Below are 21698 nucleotides of genomic sequence, written 5' to 3' on the forward strand. Positions count from 1 at the left end.
TTTACAGCTAACCAGTCAAGACTTATAATTTATTGTCTGAAATGGGAAGACTGCACCAACCAGTCTTTTCTGTCGCTGGTCCAACAGCATGAAATAGCATGCCTGGTTCTGTCCAGAAGCCAAACTTARCACCCATTTATTTAAAAGGACATTTGATTTATTTTATATTTCTTTATCTTCTTTTACTGCAGTTGGGTTTTTAATTTGCACTGATTTATTGTGACCTGTTTTTATTAGTTTTATCTTGTGAAGCACTTAGGTCGATGCAAGGCGTTGATAAAAGGTGCAATAAGAATAAAGTTTGTTATTATTATATTATTATTATTATTATTAACATAAAAATACAGTCTTAAAAATTATTAATTTTTTTATTAACAATAAAAGAACGCTATGAAACTCAATGTGTAAAGCTCAAACTTTTGCACTACCTTTTTTACTTTACTATTTCTAACATAAAAGATCACATTCAGTTTTCCAATCCATACAAATAAATTTACAGAATTTAGWTTTTTTTTCTGTGATGGTTAAAAAGTAATTCAGTGAAAAAGGGCACCCTCAAATGTCACACATAAAAAATACAAGAAATTGGTGCTTAAAATCTATCATTTAAATACAACTAGTATTGTAATTTTACTTTGTTTTCATTAGGGTCATTACCTCATCACATTTAATAATTGTATTAATCATAAAATAAGCTTAAGTASTTACCACAGAACCTAACAATTTTTAAAAATCTGACTACTTGACAAAATAATTGATAGAATAATTGATTACTAAAATTATCGTTAGCTGCAGCTAGCGTGCATGCTGCACAGCATTTATATGTTCTTCACATGTATTTCTGTTTCCTTCCACAAACCAAAAACATGCATGTCAAGAATGGTAACTAAATGGTACCTAGGTGTGGGTGAGGGTGTTAATTGTTGTTTGTCTCCATGTGACCCTGTATAGCAGTGTTTCCCAAAGTTGGGGTCGGGACCCAAAGTGGGGTCCTGAAACATCAAGGTGGGGTCCTGAAAAGATTTTCTGAATTAACTACATTTTGCCTTAGTTGTTATAAAGGTGTGATGTTAGTATATTTAAAATGGATAAATGTAATGTAAGAAAATTTAGTGTCCATTAACTGAAATCGTGATGAAACTGCATCAATATTGAATAGATTAAAATGTGAAGTGAATGGACCATACAACACCAGTGACTCTGGAGTGAACGCCGGTTTATTGCTGTCTGTGCAAGCAGGAAACCAACGCTGACGAGAAACCGGAAGTCCCAGCTTATAAATACATGTTCTTCAGCATATATAAAAAGGCCTTTATAAATCTGTGCTCTTCAGTGTCTGGTACACCCACTACTGGCCTACGGCTGAATCGCAGACACTCTGAACATTAACGCTCTCTTAACATTTATCATAATTGGTTTTATTATGTGTCGTCATGATGTTCTAGGCATGCATCTAAACCTATTTTAATCAAGACATAATAGTCTAACAAAAGATCATAAGAATCAATTCTTAAAAAGGAAAACTATGAATATGGTGTGGTGCTTCTAAAATCAGTTTCTAAATGACTAACTAAATTTCTTTAGTAGTATGAAAAATATTGTTACTATGCCCATGTTTTGTTGACCTGATACAAATGTTTATCATCCAAAAATAGTTGGGGGCACAGGTCTCTGCTACTGTTATTTTGTGGGTCAAAAGCTGAAAAGTTTGGGAACCACTGCACTTTGGTTCCCAAAGTTGGGCTTGGGACCCAATTATGGGTCATGAAGCAYCTTGGATAATCTCCAGAAATCAATTTAAAGGGTAATAAAATAATTGCTGATGTAATATTTTCCCTATAAGTATTACAAAAACACAAAATAAGTATAAATAAGTATTTATATTTGTGTACAAGCTGTTTAGATTGTCAAAAAGTCTGTGTTTTTAGGGCTATTAACAAAGTTTGTGTACTCAGACCAGTAATATTTGGGGTCACAAGTTTTTGMCWTGGATATTTCGTGGGTCAGAAGATAAAAMGTTTGGGAACCACTGCTGTATARGACTGGAGACCTACCCAGGAAGCATCATGTCTCTCACTATAGATAGAGACCAGCTGCCCACGACCCAGAAAATGGGTAAAGAAAATAGATGGAAGGACAGATTGTGTTCTGACCCTATTCTACTCWGATTTTTTTTATTGTCCATTTCCTGCTGTGACAATGTCCTCCACTGTCCTGTCTGTAAACACCATCCAGAAATCCATTGTGCTTAGTTAAAAGATGAYAGAGACCATCTTATCAACTTATCGCTGAAAAGCCTGCCTTTCATAGTATGTAGGTGAGTAAGTGCTTTTGGCATGGGCAGCTTACACATCCAAAATGGCAGAAAAGTACATACCGCATTTTCTGGACTATACGTTGCACTTTTTCATAGTTTGGCTGATCTTATACTCTAGAGTGACTTATATTTGATTTTATTTGTTTTCATGATGCAGTTTTAGATTGATTCATACTGACTGGCATGAACCAATAAAAACATTACAGTCTGCAGACATGAGAGGGTGYTCTAGGCTTGTGTTCAGCCTACTGCATTGTTGTTTGTTGTTRGCAGAAAGTTTGGAGTGAATGAGTAACTTGTGAGGGGCTGACAAAAAGCAGAGATTATCTTACTGCACTGAAGAAAATGAAGAAAGCTAATCAGATGATGTGAAATGAGATGAACTTTCTGGTAACTTACTAATTGAAAGGCAATGGACCCGGCTGGTTGTGTTTGAACAGAGAGCTGGCTCGCTGTAGACGCTGGCAGGGATCAAAATTTAAAATGCGCAAATCTTATTTAGTTTTGTTTGTGACAACAATAATGAACTGAGGACTGTATCGGACCATCCAGCTATTTGAGGGTAATGACGAGAAGGCGGGACGACGGAGGACGGTAAGCTAATGTTAGCTTGTTGATAATAACAATTTTTTCTTGGTAACTTTTTTGCAAATGCTGTTAAGTTGAACTCGAGTGAAGAAAAAAAAAGTTACAGTTGTTGCAAACAATTCATGTAAAGCTACTCTCAACTGTGTCATCTGTTTATTAAGGCTTTTTGGTATCCCAGGCAGGAGCCATGTTCTGTGTTATTGACTTACAGCATCTATGTTTCTTTTTCTTCATGACACACTTTTTGACTGATGTGACTTACTCCAAAGCAACTTATAGTCTGGAAAATACAGTACAGGTTTAAAACCAACACAAGCTTTCATCCAGCAAAAAAACAGCAACAACAATAACAACAACAACAACAACAACAACAACAACAACAAAGACAACCCAAGACTGTTTAAACAGCTAGAGTCCTACATCAGACATGAATTGAATAATGTTCCCTTCCAAACCTTTCAGAACCTGGTCTTCTTACTTCTTAAATATTTCTAGACTGGAAGTTACAACACGGTTCTGTCAGTGCATTCTGTTTTTTAGTTACATTTTACACAACGTCTCAACATTTTCAAAGTTGGAGGAATACATCTTACTTGTGTGAAAACCTGTTATGGTTACATTAGTTGTTGAGGACCATGAGTAACAGCAGGTAGGTGTGATGTGCTGTCAGTGTGGTGGATGCACATTAGAATAAAATGAGCAAGTGTTGCTCACCTTGAACTCTCTGCAGCTTGGTGCGACCGAAGGCCATGGGCAGGTTCAGGGGAATGAAGTGTTCGTGGTTACACAGGGTCATGAGGAACTCAAACTTCATTTCTGTCAACACCTGCACGGAAAACATATGCACATGTGGGGCTGTTACACGCAAATATTCAAATTACTGCCATCAGAGCATCCAGACTAAAAACATTTGTTTAAAAGCAAGCTGATGGTTTACGTGTRTCTGTGGTTTTTCCTCTTTGCCAGTCAAATGCAATGACTGAACAGAGAGAAAGGCACAGTGGAAAATAAATCAAAAATGACATACTGAGTAACAAATAGCGTGCCATCTCACAYAGCATTGACATTGAGTGTCTTTTGACCTCATTTGGATTTAATAAAATGCGTTTGACCTGATGAAGACAAGCTGATCTGTTTAAACAGTTATTTCAGGACAACTTGTGAATGTGTGACAGCTGTTTGATGCCATGCTCATACCTTTGGATCTTTGAGACCAAAGTGGCACATGTAGTGGTTGATGAGTCCGAACGCGAAACCCCTGTTCATGAACGTCAGGCACCTCTGGAAAAACAGTGACTAACAAATCAGATACTGATAAACTATTGTTTTGAGACATCAAAACAGGAAGTCATTCGAGTGGATTACTGKAGGTTAAACCAGAAAACCAACTGTTTGACTTGAAAAAGGAGAAATAAGTTTCCTCATTTGAATGTGTGTTTCAGACCTTGATGAGACTCGCCAGGCTAATGTTAATGCTCCGAGCTTCCTCTGGGATTTCCTTGTGTCGAATGGTGATGTGTGGCATGATGGACAGCACCAGGGACTGCAGCGCTTGGTGGAAACTGTCCGGGAAACGCTGAGGCCGCGGCATCTGTGTGATACGGTTCATTCATTTACAGTTCATTTATAGACAACACACAAAAGCAATATCACAAATAAAAAACAACCCCTGCAATGTTTAAATTTTCTTTATAAATAAATATTTGGAAGACATCATCCTTTCTGATCAATTAAAAAAACAGAATAGCTTTTTAAAGGCATTTCTTGACAAGTAGGGGTCTCTGAAGTAGATAGGTGGAGTTTCTTGTTGTGTGGGCGGAGTTTGTCCTATCCGTGACAGGAGGAGTTCTCTGTGTGGGCGGAGTCTGTGCTAAACATACTTTGTGTAGATGGTGTGTGGGCGGAGTTTGTCCTAAACATAGTTGATGTAGTTGGTGTGTGGGCGGAGTTTGTCCTAAACATACTTTGTGTAGTTGGTGTGTGGGCGGAGTTTGTCCTAAACACGTTAGTGTAGTTGGTGTGTGGGCGGAGTTTGTGCTAAACATTGTTGGTGTAGTTTATCCTAAACATGTTAGTGTAGTTGGTGTTTGGGTAGAGTTGGTCCTATCCATGATTAGCAGAGGTTGATAGGTGGAGTCTGGCTGTGGGCGGAGCTTGCCCAAAACGTAATTGGTTGGATTGATTGTCTTGTGTGCAATTTAAAAATTTAAGTAATGGTAACATTTAAATTATTGTGAACATGTACTCATGATTTATTAACTTCAGATTTTGTGCAGTTAGCACCTTCCTGTCTCGAGTTATGGTCAAGTTAATATTTATATTTTAAAAATATAGGTGCTACCTGGCTGTTTCGACCAAGTGACCCCCAGCTGCCCCCAGTTTCTTCAAACCCCACCCAAAATAGTCAATCCAACCAATCATGTCTTTAGCAATCTACACCCACAAAAGAAGAAACTCCTACTTACTGACTGCAGAGACCTCTTTCTTGAAGGAATGCATGTCAGTGTCTGCCTTTCATGTCTAAGTTCTAGACTAAGTCATCTTATGTTGAAAAAGGATGGCGTTGTAGCCATTTTGGGCAGACCTTGTAAATCAAGTCATGCTTGATCTAGTGATTTTGCCAAATGTGATAGCACTCAGAGTGTGTTGAGAAGTACTCTCAGCTGCTACTAAACAAAAATGTTTGTTCAAATGTCTGTAAAATTGGTTGAGTTTTGTCCATTTTTGTGTTTCCAAAGATAACAAGGCTGTGGCAGCCATTTTGAATTGGGTTCCTCCAAAAGTTAATCAGTTAAAGAGGTACTGTGCATCCAGCTTTAACTTTCCCAGATTAATCCATCCAGTGGTTCATGAGATATTTTGCTAAAAGGAGAGAAAGAGTTCACTTCAATAGATCTCTACCTTACTGGTTTAAAATGTTCAATAACCATCAACCTGRAAATATTCTAAATTTATGTTAACAAACTTTAGAAAATATAGTTGAGATTTGATGCTAAGAACCTGTTTGTATGAGAACATTAAAAATATTAAGGCAAGCAGAGGTTTTTGGCCACAAACTGTCACATAAGAGGAACTTTTAGTTAGTTTATTTCAAACATGTATATAAAAAAAAAAAAGATAAAAAGTGATAACAAAATTAACATATTTGAAAAGGAATGGGAAGAAGTAAAAAATGTATTTAATCCCTGAAACTACACCCTAATTTTTTTCAGAGATAGCCATCATAATAACTAAGTCCAAACATTTCAAACAGTAGAGTCAGTATGAAGACAAATTAGCTCCATATGACTGACGCTGTACGCCATCACTCTGAGTTGTGTTTAGGTGTCTTGACATGTTTTGCTTCTTCACAGAATGAAAAATTCCTCCGAGAAAAGGACCTTTATTATTTGTGCCACTGAAAACCAACCTTGATGCGGTTTTCCACCTGAAGAAACTGGGCCATGGACTTTGCCATGGTTTCAAAGAAGAACCATGAGTACTGCAGAGAGACACATGAACAGAGCAGAGTTACAACTAGTCTGGATTCAGTAAGTCCTCCCACGCAGTCTTCCTGAGAAAATACCAACAGGAGTAACCACAAGTGGAGCTGATGAAAAGGAAAAACATCAGAAGGATCAAGCAATCGGAGCAAGCAGCTACACGTTGAAATATTTTKAACACATACAGTGGTGGTTGTAAACTGACATGCTTTGCTTTTTTCAAGGAAAATGATGCTCCCTGCTGGTCAGAGTTGCTACAGCTGCTGCATGGGATGACAAAGAAGCAAAATGGTTTTGGCTGAACACACCTTGAGCAGTTTGTTGATGGTGTTGAAATCAGCAGTTTGTTTGAGGACAGCTGTTACAGCCGTGGCCAGCACCTCGTGAGTAGTCGCAGAGCTTCCAGACTCAGGTGTCAAAAACACATACTACGATGTATTTTAAAAAAGAACAAGAGTTGTGCTTTAACTTGAAAACAACAAACTTTTTTGCTAAACTTTAGCAAAATATGAGTGGTGCAATTTGGAAAACGTTTTGTTTGCGTGTGTTGTCACCTTAACAAAAGAGCGCAGGTAATGTTCCAGTCCCTCCTCATGACATTTGGAAACTATATGTATAATCACTCTGAAAGGAAAAAGCAGGAAACATTCATGGAAATCTGCTTTTAGACACAAGAGATGCCTTCATTACTGTAAATCTTAATAATTTATTTCAAATCCTATAATAATTAAATAATTTAAGAAACAGGAACTTCTAATTTAACTTGACCTGCAGCCCTACTTATATGTGGAGTTCTTCAAGGCTGCATCCTCGGTCCTATCTTGTTCTCACTTCATATTTTGCTTTGGGTCTCTTTCTAAAAGGATACTCAAGAGAACTTTGAAATGAAATACTGTCTAATAGTTAATTTTGTACCCAATCAGCTGTGATATTTGTCAGAGGGAAAGGACTTGGTCCCGAATAGGCAAATAGCTAGACAAATTAGTAACAGTTTGTTTAATTGTTTCTCAGGACTATAAAACAACTCTCTCAAAAACCACATACCGATTCCAATAAGCTCTAACCACTTAAACATTCCTCAGTGGAATATTGGACACATACTGTATTTCCAGATCTGCCTATCTCCATTTATTTAAGTGAACTAAAAATTGAAAATATATGAATTCATAAATAAGGGGGTTGATGCCAATTACAGAACAAAGGTAGTCGAAAAGTGTAGGATGTGGGTGCAGAAGGGTTGGATGTTTTGCAAGCTACGCACACAGGATTAGGCAGTGATTTTTCAACAACTGAGAGGTTGGTTTCTCTCAACTAATGAGAGAAAGAGAAGTGACCAACTGACCGCAGGGAGTTGACGGCAATCTCGTGAGCTTCTTTGGAGGCAGCTGTGAGCACCTCAAACAGCTGCATGAGCACTGTTGGTAGGAAGGTGATGATGATGTGAGTCTCCACGGCGTGAAGGCACTGCGAGAAAAAAAAAAGGTGACAGGACATTAAGGTTGGAAAAACTGCTGATGAATTCAGAAGGTGCAACTGAATCTGCCTGTAAAATTTACACAAGACAATACTGAAGCTGTCTGAACTTTAAAATTTTCTTTTCTTTTCTTTAGACCAACATCTACAACAGACACAGGTCTTGAATTACCTTAAATGCCTTGTATTCAAAAATGTTTAGTCAGCGTTTGTCTGTTATCGAATCATGTTATTTGGAATCACATGTTGAACAGCTGGATTGACAAGCATCCATTAAATATCTATAGCTGCCTCAAAATGTCAACTTCCTTTCACTAATTACAAAGAATGGGCTCATCTTTGGGGGATTTTTGGGGGTCTTCCCCCAGAAAATTTTGAATTTAGTAGATGCAGTTTCCTGCATTCTGGTGTATTTTACAGGTTCCTAAACATACTTTTACCTACATAAAAACACTTGATTAAATAACTAAATTAGAGACACATTATTCATTCAGTTAACATCATCTTGTGTTTAAACTCACTGCTATAGCCACGATAATGAAATTAATGTGACACAATTTATCACAATGATTTTAGAGAATAATTTTACGTTTACATTGTTTATTCTTGGTTTAGTTTTATTTGTAACAGAACATGCCATTGTGCCAAGCAATGATGAGCCTCAACTGCTGTTTAAAACTAAGAACATTAAAAACTTTACCCAGTAAACASGTAAAATATTGATAACCACACACAGTGAATTTAGGAGGCATTTCTTTGCCTGATTTAATGACAGGTCCGCTCATAACAAACTGACATGACAGCATGCAGTCTTCAGAACATAAACTAACTCTGTGCCAAACAATGGTGACATAAAGAAAATAAATTTTGTCAGCTTGTATTATGAAAAACTGATACATGGATGTTTGGAACTGGTTAGARCACTAATGATTGGAGGACAGATTTATTTTCTAATTATTCATTTTTTATTTAAAAATTATGGCAAATATATGTCTGTCGCACAGAAAACAATAACTTGAAAATACATTTTTTATTAGACTGATTTATTTTTTTAATTACTATTTTTTAAACAGTTATTTTCAAGCTCGTGTAATTATTTAACACTGTTTGTACATATTTGATCATTTAGTGAATTACATTTATCACAGAGCAGTTCTGTCACAGTATGGTTCTAAATATAAACAAGGAGTGGAAAATGAAAGTTGTAAACTTATGATAAACTACAGAAACATTTGAAACACGCTCAGCTGGAGAACAYGGTGCTGTTCWCCTGGWGAGGATGAGGAGGTAAACGTTAAACRGAGATTCATCTTTGCTTTGAATATGGGACAAACAAATGTTCATCAGTGAACAGTGAATCTGACTYACAGCGTRCAGGTGCTGCAGCACACCAGGYGGTCTCKGCTCAGTTCGGTTCGCGCTTTAATAAACGCTCAGAACGCGCGCATCCTCGCCAGCGATGGAGGTGTTTATATTTGGCGCTTACGTTATTGTAGTAAARCAGTACATGTGGCAGAACACTTTATAACTTGTGAAATGTTATAGGATAGGAGAGCAAAAGCATGACGGACAAACAAACTGAACGTTGTGCGCAGCCTTTGCACGAGCAGCTTGGTCACATCACTGAACATATCTGTTGGATAACGGTGCTCTGAGCACAAATATTTAATATAAAGTTAAATTTTATAGACCAAAGTCTAAGGAGCAAAATGAGGGAGGAGGGGTTTCACTCAGGACTGACAGCTGCGCTGCTCACCTGCTGCTTTACTGACCCGCCTCTGCTCTGCTCTGCTCTGATTGGATAAAAGTGCTCTGAGGTTTTTTTTCACTTGTTGAAAGTAGTGGTGCGTTTAGGGATAGACTGGGCGACTTTAACAAGACCAGAACAGAAAACAACCAGAGTTGTTTTCTTTCTTTTTTTTCCCTACCTTACAGATGACAGAAATCCGTCCTGGCCACGTTCAAAAGTGATGGAAATCCATCGTGGTGACGGAGAACTTTAAGCYCTGGTTATTGTTTCATTTATTAAGCAGTTTTAACACTTTAAAGCAAACATCTAACAGGTGCCTCACCTTCAGGTATTTGATCAGTTCTGCTGGGTTTCTATCTGATGCTGACCTCATCAGCTGGCAGTGCTGGAAGAATTTATGTAGATGGAGGTCCTGAGAAAAACAAAACTGGAGCATCAGTATCTTATCACAGTGCTCTGTCTGCTCTGCAGATGTTTCCTCTTTAACGTGAAGAATAGAGGAATCACGGCCTACCTGAGGATAGATTGTTGAWACGACATGGCTCCTCACTTTGAACAGCAGCTTGGCATTTTCAACCCACTTGATGTCTGGTTGGGACTGTTTGAGAAGACATAATGAACAAGAAGAAACAACAGGGTCTGACTTGTGGGGTTCCTCTGAGATCTGTTTCTGGACATGTTCTAGTTTCTCTCAGTTGTGTGTAGAATCATTATGTCTAAGATCACAGACGCATGAGTGTGTCAGAAAAATCAAGCACCATTGATCTCTGTCAAAGACATCTTTGTCGGTCTGTTAACTCCAAAAGGTTTTCATGCAGGAGGCTTGGGTTCAAATCMCAGGAAGATTTACTTGTTTTCTTATTCAGCAAACTGTAGTGAAGTGCTAATATAAAACCAGAAGTAGACTTTTACAAAACTTTGACTTCCAGGTCATATTAACATCCATCTGTCTGCCTGACTAGTAGGGTTGGGCATCGAGTCTTGAGTATCAATTGGAACCGGGACAAATGTTTAAATTCTCCCGGAATTGTTCATAATTTCAAAATTTAATACCCAGTTTGCCATCTGAAAGAAGCCACCCAACACCAGTGAAGAACAAAAATCCCAATACATATCAGAACAGAAACTCTACCAGTTCTGCAAAAAAGAGTTAACAAAGAAACAGAAAGAATTGTGCCAGAAGCTTGTGGTCGAGGTGCAACCTGATCAGATACACTGACCAAAATATTCATGAGCATGTTTGTTTGTATTTGTAAAGGTACTTTTACTTCAAACCTAAAGGAATTCGAGAAAATCCACAATTTTCTCGAGATCTTACATTCTGGTACTTTAAAGCTAGAACGTACCTTTTTGCTGTCTTGACAGAGATACCCAGCAGGTAGTGCAGCAGCTACAGGTAACTGCAGCTCAGACGACTGCATCCTTCCATCCTTGAGCAAAGGCATCCAGGAGTAACCCACTGAAACAGCAGAATATTAACAGATCAATACTTCAATCCCAGAATCACTTTTGAAACTTTTACACATTTTTTTATAAAAAACCTTCTAATCCCAACCCTCCCAGCGCAACATTATATCTGGTTGAGTGTTTCAGTCAGTGTGCCTCACCCAGTGACTCCACTCCCTCCCTCTTCTTGCTGCCGGCCTTGCTGCTGGACTCACAGCTGATGTGGAAAAAGGTGAAGAGGATGTGGTGCTTCTCATCAATGTGGACTGGCAGCTCAATCTTAACCTGCGCACACACAAAGAGAACAATTTCATCAGATCAAGAGCCAAACCTGACCTCGGCATCCAAACAAGAGGTTTAAAACCTACTGAACCAACCTAAAAGCCAATTTACARAACGAGTATTTGGTGGCGTAATTCAGTAGAAATATGCACAAAATGGGCCAATAAGAGCTGGACTGTTTGCTGGCTACATGGCATATCTTAACGTGCCTGTGACGTCAACTTTTTGTAATACATAAGAACGCATTTTTGAAAAGATTTCATTGACAACATATTGAAAAAGAAATTTCACGTCGCAGAGATGAACAGTTGTTGAGATATTCACATGTGAAGTAACAGGAAGTGATGTCAAAGGGGAATGTCTGCATGTGAACAGAGCGTTGCTACAACAACACAGACTGTAGAGAAGAATCTGATGTCTAAGATTATTTTGAGTCTCTATCAGAGAGATGAAGAGTCAGAGTTCAAATAATATTGTTTCAATAAACAAAGACCAGAGAGTTTTCTTTGTTAAAGAATTCACCTTTGATGTCACTTCCTGTTTCATTTTGGCTGAGCCAAGTTCAAAAGAAAATATGCCAGTTATGGGACAAAATGGGTACAATCCTGTGCGTTAATCCAACTTTCTTAAATATAAAGATGTTTCTTTGACCTTTTGTATTTGAASAATATGCATGTCACRGGCACTTCAAGGACAAATCTGTCACTAAATGAAAAGAATTATCATCTTGGGAGAGACTCAATATCAAACCTACCTTTCACTGACTAAAAAAACCTCTGCAGGTTTGCCAACATGGGGTCTAAAATATGAACATTTTTGGTAAACAGAGAAGACTGGTGGATTGAGAAAAGGAAGAAGGAATGCGGTCATGTGTGTAAATGAATCATCTTTCTCAGGAGCCAGACAGACAAAGACCCTAACGASTCTCCACTGAGAGGGGCCAGTTAGTTCCAGTCTAATCTGCATGTGAATCTACAATAAGTACACAACGAGGCTTCTCATAGGTCTATAAAGTAGGGATGCACCGATATGAAAATTTCAGCCGATATTGATCTCTGATATTATTATTGCTGTTACGGCCAATAACCGATATTTACCAATATTACACAAACACACAAGTTATTTATATACATATACACAAAAACACACTTGTGTCTCATTTCAATACAGTAAAAAATGACCAGACCACTGACATTGCTTTCTGCTTCAGTTATTCCTGACTGTGCAGCGTCACGTAAGACCCTCTCACACTATAACGTTTTAGACAACTTGTGAAATTATTTTTACATCTAAATTACAAATACAAGTTGTATATTTGATCAATTTGTTAGCATTAAAGTATGTACACGCCTAAAAGAGACTTCCAGTTGATTTTTTTTATTCCGTCTTCAACATAGACGCCTTTAAAATTTTCATAAGTTGGCATGAGTTAGAGCGTGACAAGGCCTTATCAMYAACRTGATCAAACAGATACCACTCGACCGTCTCCCCTCCCAAAACAGAAACACAAAACTACAAATGTGGGAAATCAATGTTGGACGTTAATATTGGCCCAGTTTTACTTATCGGACCGATACCAATGTTAATGCCGATATATCGTGCATCCCTGCTRTAAAGCTTAGAATTCCACACAGTCCAGCCATTTTGAATTGAGAAAGTCTCTTGAATGCTTCCCAATAAAAGTCCAGTGTTTTTTTTTTTTTTTTTACTTGATCATGACCTAGATGACTGAGAATCTTCACCAGCATTTTTGGAGTTTATCATGTTTCTTCTCTGGCTAATAAATGTGCTCTTGCTCTGTGCAGGTTTTTTCTATAAACATCATAGTGTGTCACATTTCATTGATATGTTTTGGTTTTTATTTTCCTCATCTACCTTTGTGTGGTATATTTTTTTCTTTTAAGGATTGTGCCTCCTCATGATGTCTTCATRAAGATGATCCTTGCTCTGTGCAGGGTCTGTGGCTGCATGACCCAGAGCACCTGTTCTCCTATGTTTGTTATGTTCTGTCTTCTTCTGAATGKGTGTTCTGAACTGTAATTTCATTGTGCTATGTACAATGACAATAAAGGTCTATCTTATCTTATCTTGTACATTTAACAACATGTTGGTGTCAGTTGTACATGTCCTGACTCTTTGACAGCTGTCTCCCTCTACACAAATGTATTTTTGTTTGTTTAACAACCTTCATGTCCTCTTTTAAATACAGCTGATTGGAAACCACCAACAAGTTTTGCCACACTCCATGTTGACCATTTTAAACATCATGGATTTTAAGCCAACAGGTCTCTTGTTACAACAGGTTGATTATAAATATTTCTTCCTCATCTTGATGCATAATCTGACTCGGCCATCAGTGTGACGTGAACAAAGTATTTGACCCACTAGAGGGCGGCGGCAGCACGAAGATAAATGCTTCCTGTGACTCCATTCTCATTATTTATTTATTTATGTTTGTACAGGAAATGACTCTTGGTGCAAAGAGCAGCATAAACACTGACCTGTTATCATAAGTCCCAACACTTCTGTTTAAAACACAATCATGAATCTTTCTGCTGTGAAACGTTTTAGTTTTCCTGGGACAATTCAGATTAAATGTGATATATATTATTAAGACTGAAAGGGCAAACTACAATAGATAAAACTGAATCTTTGGTATAATAGTAACAATTGATAAACAACATTTTTTTTATTCAAACTGTTATTTCAAGTTGTAAAACTTCAGAGTGCATTCTCAGTTTCTCCTGTACTTGTGGCCTCCACRATCCAACTATGGATGAAACAGTAGAAGATAGATGAATGGATGGATTTCTGTCTGCCTCTCAATATTTAAGCAATAATAAGAACAATAATAAGCCCCTGGCAGAAAATAAACCACTTCTTTTGTTCAGAGTTCCAGTATGAGTGGGAAATCTTGTCACTGTAAGTTTGTGCCTTCACAAGGGTGCATGTGAGGGTGCTTAAGATCATAAGCCGTACAACACTGTGACCATATAAACCCTTCAGTCCCACCCCCGTGGCTTCATGYGTGATCAGTCCAGAATGAATTCACAGTCCCCTCCAAAGGCAGATTTATGGGATTATATCCGCTCTGCTCCAGCCCTTAAGTCATGACCACAAACACTGACCATTTAAAAAAAAATCCCAGGGTTTGATGCAAATTTGAATTCTTGTTGTTAAAGTGCCTGTGACATTAAATTTAAGTGGTATATTTGATTGCACATTTGGAAAGATAGCAATAATGATGAATTACAAACAAAAATTCACAACACTGAGATGAACMGWYGTTGAKATATTGRCATGAGCAGAAACAGGAAGTGATGTCAAAGGGGAATGCCTGAATGAGTTGTTACAGCGGCTAACAGACTGCAGAGAATCAGATGTTCCTCTAGATTAGTTTGACTCATTATCAGGTAGATAAAGAAGAGTCAGATTTATAAAGACCAGGAAGTTACCCTTTTTTTAAAGAGTTCCCCTTTGACATCACTTCCTGTTTCACTTGGACTGCACCAAATTTAGCAAAACATATTTTTGTGACAAACTGGGTAAAAATCATTTGATAGATGCCAAATTTCTAAAATAATAGGATATTTTCTTTAATTTTTTTGCAATTGAAGAAAAAGCATGTCACAGGCACTTTAATGTAACAACTCCTATTCACATGAGTTAAATGAAACAAGAGAAAGTGGCTGCCGTCTGACCTCATCGTAAAACTCCGGGCTCTGGTTGTGGTGCAGGACAGCTGCGTAGGTGCTGCTGGTGAAGAGTGAGTCTCCCGGCTTGCCGTAGATACACTGAAAGACAAGTGAGGACATTGCCAGTCATTAAACACAGTTTGATGTTTGAGGAACAGCTGTAATGACGTGCTCAGTAATCTGTAGTTACCAACAATGTGAAGAGGAAAGGCTTCTCAAGTACAGCATTAACAATGCAGACTGAGAGAATACTCAGGRGGACCAGAAGTCAGTAAAGACTTGTGATGCCTTGTTAAAGAAAATATACGCTTATTTTAACAAAACGGGACAGTTTTCCACTGGACTGTTTGACGGTTTATAACAGAAACTCTCTCAAAACTCCAGAAATACATCATTTTGACATTTGTCTTCTCTAAGCTGGTAATACAGTATATCAAYGTTCACAATACTACCCTTTTCTTAAAGAAAGAAATCTCACAAAGGTAACTAAAATAACCCAAAACTTACAAAAGGTAAACATAATAAATGAAAATTAGTCAGTGCTTTTGAACTTTAGTTATACAAAATTATCTAAATAAAACAAGCTWATGAATCTGGCCTTGACAAAATAATGGTACTGTACCTGTTGAAAAGACCATAAAGACAACATAAGCAACATAAGGTTGTGTCCTGTAAAAAGTATCATGGGTGTCTTCAAGCTTGTAATCAATCAGTCTGTTTATTTAAAGTCTGAAAAATGGTCACTGTGCCGTTTGGTATCATGGAGTGGACCACACTAAACATGGAGAACAGAAAGCTAAGTACAGAGTTGTTTTAGGAGCTTAGAAACATTGACAAACATGTTAAAAGGTAAAGGCTACAAGACAGGGGTGGGCAATCCTGGTCCTCGAGGGCCGCAGCCCTACATGTTGTACATGTTTCCCTGCTTCAACACACCTGATTCAGTCACTGAACTACCTCTTCCAAGCTCTGCAGTATGGAGGACCGACACTGACATAAATAGAAATAAAAGCAGAAACGGATAAATGAACCTTTAAATAAGTAAATACATTTAAAATGCACCAAATAAATTAAAAAGGAGAACTTTACCTCATGTTTTATAATTTAATTGACCTTCATATTTATTTTTACAGCTTAGTTCCAATAAGTTATATATTTAAACACATAATTTAAMTTTTAACAWTTTTTAATATATATTTTACATAGTTTTTCCTTTTACTTGTACATGCATTTGTGTCTCTTGAATGCTTAAATTGAATTATTTTTATAATTTTGTCCAAAAAGTCTTTTTATTTCTAAGTGTTGCATGCTTGTGCTGCTGCAGTTTAGCTTCAAGTTTAGTTAAAAATAAATGCACAGGCAATGTTTTCCTCCTTGCCTTTGTTTTAAACTAAACTTTTGAAGCTAATAGAAAGAAGATTAGAGGATAATAGAAATGGTAACAAAAAAAGCCCAGAACAACTTCCTAAGAGTTTAGAAGTGAGCAAGGTCATGGTACATCAATGTCAGATGGAACTGAAGAAGTTTATTGGGGTTGTTTACTACTGACCTTTAAAAGACACTACACATTGTATAGTCTTTTATTAGGTGAACAGTAATTTATTTATATAATGTGGTTATCTTTGATTTAATTGATGATTGTATGTGCAGACCGAGTTRTGGGACACTYGATCAGGGTCTTACAGACTCAGGAGGCTTTTAGTCAGATACATGCCTGATTTAAAACAACACATGTAAGAACAGTGATCAAACATTAGGGTGAGGAATAACGTCTGACATCTTGACTCCGTATAGAAATAGCCTGCCCCTTTAACATATGTCATGAGGCGGAGTCAGGATGCGAAGAGGCTGGTTACTTGATGGGTGTTTACTGGTTCTGGTCACTGYTTAGCTGATGCCTGTTGGAGGCACATTAAAACAAAAGCTAATCAGTCCACAGCTGTGTCCGATGGTTTTGAATGACTCACTCAAACATTCACATTATTATTATTAGCTGGTGTTCGATCTGAACAGGTAAAGAGTAAAGAACATTGCATATTTTTTTAACAGAACCGTACGTCACTTTTTGAGCCAAAGTGGACTTAATGAAAGCCAATCAAGGAGGACACCAAATAAAACAAGACAGTAATGAAAAATACTAGAATTTGCAGAAATGCATGTTGACAAGTCACAAAGCTTCTGGAAGAATGTGTTTTGGACAAATGAGAAAAGTTGGCGCTTTATGCCAACATGTCCCATCAGCTCTATGTTCTCAGAGACAAAAATGAAACGTACAAAGCAGTGGGACATRGAATGGTCAGGGACAACATTGCTCTCCAAAACAAAAACTCCAGTTTCTTGTCTCCTCACTTCCTAGAYATTTACATACTGTTGTTAAAATCGGAGGTGATGCTTCAGCGTAGTAAACATGGCCCTGTCCTAAAGAGCTGCATACTTCAAAGTCAAAATAAAATACCACCCCCCACCCAAAAAAAGTACAATTTATTTTAAACATAAAATTTTTTCATTCACAATGTTCCACTGTGAATAGTTCAAACGTTTATGAAGGCTCAGTTAGTCGTACTTTAGGTACTCACACAGGGTGCATGCACACCCTCGCCAGTGAAGCTTACGTTGTTGTAGTATTCTCCAAAAGGACATGTGGAACTACACTTTATTACTTGTGAAATGTTGTAAATGAGATCAAAAGCGTGATGGACAAACAAACTATTTGAATGGTGCGTGGCGTGCCTTTGCAGAGTTTCAAAAATTTGGAGGTGTAAGACCATGCGCAGGGGCGGGGATGGTGCGATTGCATCACTTTTGGCGCACGGCCCTCGCACCCGGTTCCACGTGTCAACTATAAACCTAGCTTGAGGTTTGGAAATCATTGCATTCTGTTTTATTGATGTTTTACATTCATTTCATCTTCTTCAGAATTAGCATTGTACATTAACGTTTAAAGTCACTTTCTTYTGAAATATCAGAGCTGAGTTAAGTTTGGAAGATTACATTTTTTAAATCCACTCTAATTGATCTGTTTCACAGAGCAGGAGCCTATGTTACAGATCTATGAGAAACTCTAGTCATTTAACTGGATCAAACCAGTCCAGGTCAGGAAGTTTTTAATGAGGAGAGTAAGGAAGAATTCAGARCTGATCTGACAGTGTAATAATATAATTAGGACAATAAAGATCCAAGCTGTCGCTAATGAACAATAACAAGCTGTGCTGGCCAAAAATACTGACAGAGCAATGGAGCCAGCTGAATGAAACCGAAGCTAATGGGACAGCGGATCACCATCATGACTGCACAGGGACCAGATGAACCCAAGCAATGAGAGAGACTCAGCAGGAGTTTAAATTCCAACAAAGTGGAAAAGGAAGGATGGGAACACATAGCTAAAATCTGCTGCTGCTGAACCGCAGGAATGAAATAGTTTTTGTGTTTAAAAAAATACACATTAGGAAGCCCTGAGAGCAGCCTGATGGGAGACCTGATTACCTGACTCGTGATGTGGGTGGAGGTGTGGGTGGACGATCTTATCACTATCACATACTGTCCTGTTGCAGCTTGTATTGTCCCACACAGGACTCAACACTAAGCAGTTTGAGCTGTAAACAGACTTCCATAAGCTTTGATTTAATGTATTACCCTCTGCTGCTGAAATGTAGGAGGAGGGCGATAATGCTTTTGCCCAAATCTGTGTGTCTGTTAGCAAWATAATTGGTGTGGTAGTAGCTGAGACTGTTCCTCAGCACATATTCTGAATGATGTTCAGAGGACTACATAAAATCTTTGACAAACTTTAGCATTTACTGCTTAAGTCAACCTTGTTTGTCTTTCGGAAAATACATTGTGAACTTTTGGTACAGCCTTATTCAAGATGGTCACCAAGTGACCTCAAAAAAACCTAAGATATCACTAATATATCAGTAAACTTTAACGGTATTGTGCTAAAATGTGGTGTGGGTGTAGATTACAATAACTCACAACACATACTCCAATAACTAGTCTGTGCCAATTCCGCACAAAAAGAGCCTAAGTCCAAACTGGGGATCGAACCCTGAACCTTCTTGCAGTGAGACTCAGTGCTATCCACTGAGACGTCATGATGCCACGTCCAACATCAAAGTCAGGAGATTCCTGATCTTCCGCTGCCTCTGATTAAATCTTCAGGGAGTCGAACTGTTGCTCCCGGTTTGTCACTTTGAGCATTGTTCCAGTCTGAAACATGTGAGACACGACACGGGTGACTGCTCGCTCCTCCGTCTGACTCCACCTAATYGACAGCATCAGTCATGAATTTTTTGGCGGATAAAATCAAAGCAGTTACTGTATGTGCTGCTTGCGCACTCTGAAAACATGAAAAGAAAAACAACTTTGTGCTAGTCACATAAGCTTTGGTAATTGTTTTATTCTGGATGATATTCCTGATGTAACCTAGGCTCAAACCTGCAGCATTTTGATTACAAGACAGCAAAACTGACCACAGCAGTTTATAATGGGGCAGAGTAAATGTATCAAAATCAATCAATCAATCAAATTTTATTTATATTGTACTTTACAACAGGGACAACTGAAMCAAAGTGCTTTCCATTAGTTCAGTAATAAAAAATAAACAATAAAAACCAGCAACATTGGTAGAAAAATAACAGTAACAGTGCATTACAGTGTGCTAAAAGCAGTTCTAAACAGATGTGTTGTCAGCTTAGCTTTGAACAAATATAGGTCATTGATCGCACACAACTCAAATGGTAATGAATTCCATAATTTTGGACCAGTTACAGCAAATGAACGGTCACCCCACTTGATATAGGGACTTCCAAAATGTGCTGGTCAGCAGAMCGAAGARCTCTGACTGGAYGATGTGCTTGTAACAGATCACACAAATAAGAAGGTGCAATACCACAAACAGCTTTAAAAACAAACATTAAAAGTTTAAAATTAACCCGTAAACAAACTGGGAGCCAATGAAGTGAGTAAATACAGGCATGATATTACTGTGCCTCCTGGTGTTGGTCAGGAGTCAAGCAGCAGCGATCTGGACCAATTTGAGTCAATATAGTTAACCCTGGTTTATGTTAACATAAAGTGCATTAAAATAATCAATACGAGAACTGATAAAAGCATCCATTGCCTTTTCAAGGTCCTTTCGACTCAGGAAGGGTTTAACATCAACCAGAATCAGAGATGAAAAAACTGCTTCTAATAACAGTCAATCGGTTTGTCAGATTWTATACAATCGTCAAACATCACTCCCAGATTCTTCAAGGTCTACAGTAAGGAGCCAAAAGTACCAAGTTCTTGAACAAAGGTTGGCCATATTTTAGCCCCAAACAAAAAGAAAAAAACATTCTGTTTTGTTTACATTCAAGGGTCTCTGTGACTGATAATTTAGCTGTTTCCATTCTCCCCACCTGATTCAAAGAATTAAATTACCTACTCCATGCCATCAAGTTTAGTAGAAGTCTGTGCCCTCTTTTTTAAAAGATTTTGAAAGTCCACAGCTTACCCATATGTATGTATCCCCTGAATTAGCTTAACATCTTAATAGATGAATGACTAAAATACTACAAAATATGCTGAAATTTGTAGATTGGATAAAAGGTACCAGAAAATATTTAAACGGTAAATTGTAAATGGACTGTACTTGTATAGCACCTTTCTACCCAACCAGGATACTCAAAGTGCTTCAAACTACAATCTGTGCCCTCTGTGCCCCTGTGCACTCTACAAGATCTCCTACAAAGCTAACATGTACAATCATCTATGGAGACTAATCAGTGCCAATCAYATTCATACACTGATGGGACACACATCAGAGGCATTAGGGGTGAAGTGTCTTGCCCAAGGACACAACAACTGAGACAGCTGGACGGGGGATCAAGCCGGTGACCTTCCGGTTCCAGGACGACTCCTCTAACCACTCTGCCACAGCCGCCCCACATTTAAAGGAGACCAATTATGGGTCCTGGAAGTTTTCATGGTATGTCTGTGTGCTATCCAGATCATGTTCGTTCAATTTAATGCACAAAATAATTCTCAGATGATAAAATTTCCCATTTTCTAGTTCTGCCTGCTCTGACTTCCGTTCAGAAGAGCTGTTTATGTTAATGAGCTCTGTTGGTAACGTCCTCCAAAAATCTGTTGACATTAACTCCGCCCTCCAAAAATCTGTTGACATTAACTCCGCCCTCCAAAAATCTGTTGACATTAACTCCGCCCTCCAAAGCCAGCGTTTATGTTAGCATGGCTAATAATAGCAGAAGCTCCATTGTACAACCGTATGTATGAGACCCTGAGTCAGACCCAGAGGCAGGGTTTTTCTACAGATAAATAAATAACCGCTAGGGTTTTGTTGCTTTTAGTGAGTTTGTTGTTCAATGCCAGAGTCGCGGTCGCAGCTTTTTTTTCTCCCCCTCCTCCTGTGTTGGGAGGGCAGCTCAGAGCTCACACTGCATGCCTGTTACCAGGGCAGGTAATGGGAGCAGCAGCGGTCAAAATACCTCAGAAACTCGAACAAACAGGCTAACGCTAAACACAATAGAAGTACATGAGAAAACGTGTTCATAGCGAATGATAATAAATAAATTGTTTGTGTCTGTGTCGGTCTACAACCCTGGTCTCCCGCTCTCTGGTCCAACACTCTACCCATTGCCCTTTGGAAGGCCACAATACACATT

The 21698-nt window shown here is 38.2% G+C and overlaps 1 protein-coding gene across 1 annotated transcript in view; it reads right to left on the bottom strand.

The window, feature by feature from the left end:
- The window catches only part of dock11 (dedicator of cytokinesis 11), a gene marked incomplete in the record, with an annotated part of 150499 nt that overhangs the window by 76455 nt on the left and 52346 nt on the right, over positions 1–21698 (bottom strand). The window contains 12 exon segments of the mRNA XM_014022950.1: positions 3620–3731; positions 4103–4186; positions 4350–4496; positions 6315–6386; positions 6696–6815; positions 6942–7011; positions 7730–7851; positions 9933–10022; positions 10125–10208; positions 10957–11069; positions 11218–11341; positions 15040–15132. Coding sequence (XP_013878404.1) covers positions 3620–3731; positions 4103–4186; positions 4350–4496; positions 6315–6386; positions 6696–6815; positions 6942–7011; positions 7730–7851; positions 9933–10022; positions 10125–10208; positions 10957–11069; positions 11218–11341; positions 15040–15132 — 1231 coding nt within the window.

This window comes from Austrofundulus limnaeus, unplaced genomic scaffold (genome assembly GCF_001266775.1).
Source record: "Austrofundulus limnaeus strain Quisiro unplaced genomic scaffold, Austrofundulus_limnaeus-1.0 Scaffold350, whole genome shotgun sequence".
Classification (NCBI taxonomy): Eukaryota; Metazoa; Chordata; class Actinopteri; order Cyprinodontiformes; family Rivulidae; genus Austrofundulus; species Austrofundulus limnaeus.